The sequence below is a fragment of the Borostomias antarcticus genome (assembly GCF_949987555.1).
Source record: "Borostomias antarcticus genome assembly, chromosome: 22".
Classification (NCBI taxonomy): domain Eukaryota; kingdom Metazoa; phylum Chordata; class Actinopteri; order Stomiiformes; family Stomiidae; genus Borostomias; species Borostomias antarcticus.
The window spans coordinates 15,726,071-15,731,070 of record NC_140255.1 but is presented as its reverse complement, the minus strand read 5'-3'; the positions used below and the strand labels follow the sequence as shown (position 1 = coordinate 15,731,070).

The following is a 5,000-nucleotide window of genomic DNA, read 5'->3' as shown; positions in this document are numbered from 1 at the left end:
CACCTAAACCCGCCTGGCGTAGCTGTTAGTATTTCAAATTCCTCAGAACCAACGCTGACTGGCGAGATTGTTTTCTGATCTGGCACAAACGGATCTCTATGGAGAGAGTATCCAGGCTGATTTGAGATAGAAACAGAATGTGAGCTTGCAAAATCAAGATGGTCTCACGACGCTAGGATTCTGCGAGCACCTGTGATTTTTTCTGAGGTGTTCCAGAGAGTTCCGTCTGTCTCAGTGTCGGCGGACTTCAAAGGTCCATCAGGTCACACGTGCATTAATATCACACGTCCCAGGTTATATAGTGTGGCGGCCATTTTAACGACCTGCGTTCTAAACACTGCTCAGATCACGGCTCGACCCAGCGAGCGACCCGTCCCCAGACGGTGCCCTGGACGGCGCCCTGGCAGCGTGCCCGTCATGACCCTGTAGCCTCCGGCACGACGCCAGGACAAGAACCGCGAGGTGAAAATGGCGGGCCTTACCTTTCCGAACCAGCCATCGCCGATCTCCTTCAGGTAGAGGAGGCTGTGACGGCCGAGGTCTGACGACTTCAGGAGTTGGACTGGAGACAGAGAGGACAAGACACAGAGCCGTTAGAAACGCCGTCTTCAGCAATATCAGTCTCGCAACAATCAGGCGGCGTTTGCGTAGACACACCCCTGTCCTGTCCTGATACGGACCATGGAAAGCACCAGCTCCACACGTTCAAAGAGAGGCCATAATGTTTCGATCTCCACCACCGGAGGGCGCCCCAAGCGTCTTGTGTTCAGTCCACTCCCGGCTGGGACAGTCTCACATGCCAGTAAACATCGCCCGTCGCCATGGTCCAGCAGCGGACGCAGCTCTAGGACGCCGTCGGGTCCGCAGCAGACTGCCCGTCTGTGTGTGTGTGTGTGTGTGTCTGACGCTGTCCTCGTCTCCCGAACGCTCAGGCTAAGCCGCCGCCCTGCAACGATGGCCCGCGTCCTTCCACGCCAGCTCCGCACGAAAACCAAACCAGGAGAGACGTCGACACTTAACGTCACCCCTCTGCCTTTCTCTCGATCCCTCCCTCCCTCCCCCAAACAATGACATTCCCATTCTAGGAGTAAAAAGCAGACAGATGCAGCATTGTCCCATCAATGTCCCCCCCCCCCCCCTACCAGACTGGCACACAGTGGCCGCCCCTGTGCGTCGGCCATCTTGGACGCCCCTGCAATGTCGCAGGGGCCAGCAATGCTGTGGGCTGGCTCACGCAGGCCCCGGCGTCAGTGGGGGAGAATCGGACCCATTGTCCGGCCCGTAGGACTGAGCAGTACCAGTTAGGACCGGGACTCACACTGGGGCTATTATCTGCCAACCCCACCCCCCCCCTGCGAACTAAACAATGGTTCCTCGCTCTCCCGACCCTTGGGAATGTTAAGGAGAGGGAGAGGGGGGCAACATATTAACCAGCAGAGCCAGCGCAGACGACAACACCAGCCTAATGTCTGTTCACAGTCTTCTACTCGAAGGGTGGATCCTAGACCTGGTCCAGGGCGATATTCTACGGATAACGCCCTGTTACTCTCAATGCAATTTGCCTATGAAAGCGCTTCGTCGGCCCGGTCGTCCGAGTCTACAGACAAAACCGTTTCGTTACTCACCAAAGTAAACACATCGTTGGAAAGATGAAAGCCTTTTCTCCTAAGTCGCTACAGTTTGTAGTCCCCAACCTTTCAAATAAAAGGCAAATTTGTACACTTAAATGTTTTATATCCACAGCGCATCGACTGTCTTCTTCTACCGGCGAATCGGCGCTCTCCGCTTTGTTTAGCCTACTCACTGCTGCCACCCATGTCGGGGATGATGCATTACATCTTAAATGGTGTTGAGAGACTGAGAGACCAGGTGGATCCTAACCCGGGTGTTGTTGGACTGCGATGCCCGGTCTTCCAGCGCCGTGCGCTGGCTAGTCTCGCATAGCCCGACCTATCTCCACACTTCATTTACGCTGTATCAGCACTGCAGAAAGGTCTGGCTGGACTCATTACCATTCAAGATGGGGGGGGGGGGGGGGTGGAGGGGTGGTGTGGTGGGGTGGGGTGGGGTGGGAACGCAGTATTTCTTTTAAACCATGGGTTCCCAAACTCCATCGATGTGGGCCTCCCTTCTGAAAACAGTGACACACCCGCGCCCCCCCAAATTTGTCCAAGTTAGCTCGGTGGCACATGTTGCTAGTTAACGTTATGACGTTTTCGCACAATACATTCATGCCTGCGGGGGGAGGCTCTCTCTGCACTATCCACTCATTTAGTATACATCTCTCCCATTATTTATTTCGATCTTCTGACCTTTAAAATCACATTTCATTCATAAAAACCATAGACATTAAAAAAAAAAAACAACAACATGTTTTTCCTTCTTTTTTTTTCTAACCATCCCTTCGCGCCTCCCCTGAATTTCTTTGGGGCCCCCCAGGGGAGGCCCGCCTCACAGTTTGGGAACCCATGTTTTAAACCAATCACAATCGTCTTGGGCAGGGCAGTTGCTAGGTTGGTGTTGTTTCACGTAGTCTTGGATTGGCCGACCACATGAATTGGCGCCACTGATTGGGCAGTGATAGATGAATGACAAGGCTTATCTCCAAAACCTACATCCATTGAGTCAGACCAGAGGGAGGCCTACGGTGAGGTCAGGAGAAACAGGCCATAATGGTGGACGGGAAGTGTTTAGGCAGAAGAGGAGGGTCCATCACTCCTGTCCATCCCACCATCTGCTCCCACGGCCCCTGGGGGCCAGCGCTGTGCTCGGGGTCTAATCCAATCTTGACATTTTACTGGAGTTGCGTAACTCGGTTACTGTACCACTGGTGGCATGGAGAGAATGTAGCAGGTGTGTATGTTATTACACTAAGAGCTTTTATGCTTCTGCGTTCCACTGGCATGCAGTCTTTGTGTGCGCTTGCGTGTGCTAGCGTGTGCGTGTTAGGGGTGGGTGTGAACATCCCTTACTGCACAGCTGTACGAAGGTGGGTCTTGCAGACCTGGCTCTGGACTGAGCACCTATCCATCTCCACAGTGTGTGTCCAGTACAGAACACTACGCACTCTGACAGTCAGATTCTGTTCAGCGTTTGCTCAGTACAGCTGTACATCCCTCGGGTTATTGTTAATAATTGTTCATGTTATTTCTATGGTCTACCGGTATATTATTATATTTGGTGAGGAGTTTTTATAAGCCTATTTGGGTTTCTAACCTCTCTGGCACCTGTTTTGTTTTTGTTTTATATTGTTTTTATTGTTCCTGTTTAATGGTGCAAATAAATAAAACCCCCCAAAAAATTAAACTTACTCATGATACCATTAGTGTACCATTATCATAAATTGAGATATGAAGTCAAAATCACATCCGTTTAGTAAGTCCAGGTTGGACGTTAGAAAGAGGCGTGGCCCAGTGAAGCAGACTGCCCCCCAGGCGCCCTGCGTGTGAGTGCGGTATGGGCCGTTAGACCAGGCCGCCCTCCTGTGTCACTAGTTTATCAGACTAGATCTGCCTGCCTCAGCCCCATTCACACCAGCGCACAACGCTGGCTATTATCACAAAGAGAGAGAGAGAGGGAGGGAGGGAGGGAGGGAGGGAGAGAGAGGGAGAGAAGGAGGGAGCGAGGGGGAGAGATGGAGAGAGAGGGAGAGTGAAAGAGAGATATTCTCATCGGGGACCGGCCCTCTCACATGCCTCACATACCACGGAGCAGAAGTGTAGGTTGGCCGGGCCAGCATTATGCAACAGGCAGATGTTTGTGGGAGAGAGAGAGAGAGAGAGGGGGAAGAGGGGAGAGAGAGAGAGAGAGAGAGAGAGAGAGAGAAAGGGGAAAGAGAGAGAGGGTGGAGAAAGAGGGAAAGAGAGAAGAAGAGAGAGTGATAGGGATAGAGACAGACAGGGTGGAGAGAGAGAGAGAGAGATAGAGGGAGAGCGAGAGGGAGAGAGAGAGAGAGGGAGACAGAGAGAGAGAGAGAGAGAGAGGGAGAGAGAGCTGGTTCAGAACCGCAGGGCTGGTCCTGTAGGGAGCCAGCTGTGCTCCAGTCCAGGGTGGTTGGGGTCAGTGAGTGGAGGTGTGGGCCAGGAGGTGGGGGGCCCAGCAGTGGCCGGGGCCAGGGCGTTGGTCACTCCCTCTGGGGAGAAATTTCCTGCTAACACCAGAACCACCACATGCTCTGTACACCCCTACATCCCTGACCCCAGACCAGCTCTAGATCTCTACATCCCTGACCCCAGACCAGCTCTAGATCTCTACATCCCTGACCCCAGACCAGCTCTAGACCCCTACGTCCCTGACCCCAGACCAGCTCTAGACCTCTACATCCCTGACCCCAGACCAGCTCTAGACCCCTACGTCCCTGACCCCAGACCAGCTCTAGACCTCTACATCCCTGACCCCAGACCAGCTCTAGACTCCTACATCCCTGACCCCAGACCAGCTCTAGATCCCTACATCCCTGACCCCAGACCAGCTCTTGACCCCTACATCCCTGACCCCAGACCAGCTCTAGACCCCTACATCCCTGACCCCAGACCAGCTCTAGACCCCTACATCCCTGACCCCAGACCAGCTCTAGATCTCTACATCCCTGACCCCAGACCAGCTCTAGATCTCTACATCCCTGACCCCAGACCAGCTCTAGACCCCTACATCCCTGACCCCAGACCAGCTTTAGACCCCTACATCTCTGACCCCAGACCAGCTCTAGACCCCTACATCCCTGACCCCAGACCAGCTCTAGACCCCTACATCCCTGACCCCAGACCAGCTCTAGACCCCTAATATCCCTGACCCCAGACCAGCTCTAGACCCCTACATCCCTGACCCCAGACCAGCTCTAGATCCCTACATCCCTGACCCCAGACCAGCTCTAGATCTCTACATCCCCGACCCCAGACCAGCTCTAGACCCCTACATCCCTGACCCCAGACCAGCTCTAGACCCCTACATCCCTGACCCCAGACCAGCTCTAGACCCCTACATCCCTGACCCCAGACCAG

The 5,000-nt window shown here is 54.0% G+C and overlaps 1 protein-coding gene across 1 annotated transcript in view; it reads right to left on the bottom strand.

Annotated features, from left to right (window-relative positions):
* Positions 1 to 5,000, bottom strand: part of aatkb (apoptosis-associated tyrosine kinase b) — a gene marked incomplete at both ends in the record, with an annotated part of 47,233 nt that overhangs the window by 10,012 nt on the left and 32,221 nt on the right. Inside the window, one exon of the mRNA XM_084456127.1 lies at positions 483 to 562. Coding sequence (XP_084312253.1) covers positions 483 to 562 — 80 coding nt within the window. The remainder of the gene's footprint in view (positions 1 to 482; positions 563 to 5,000) is intronic.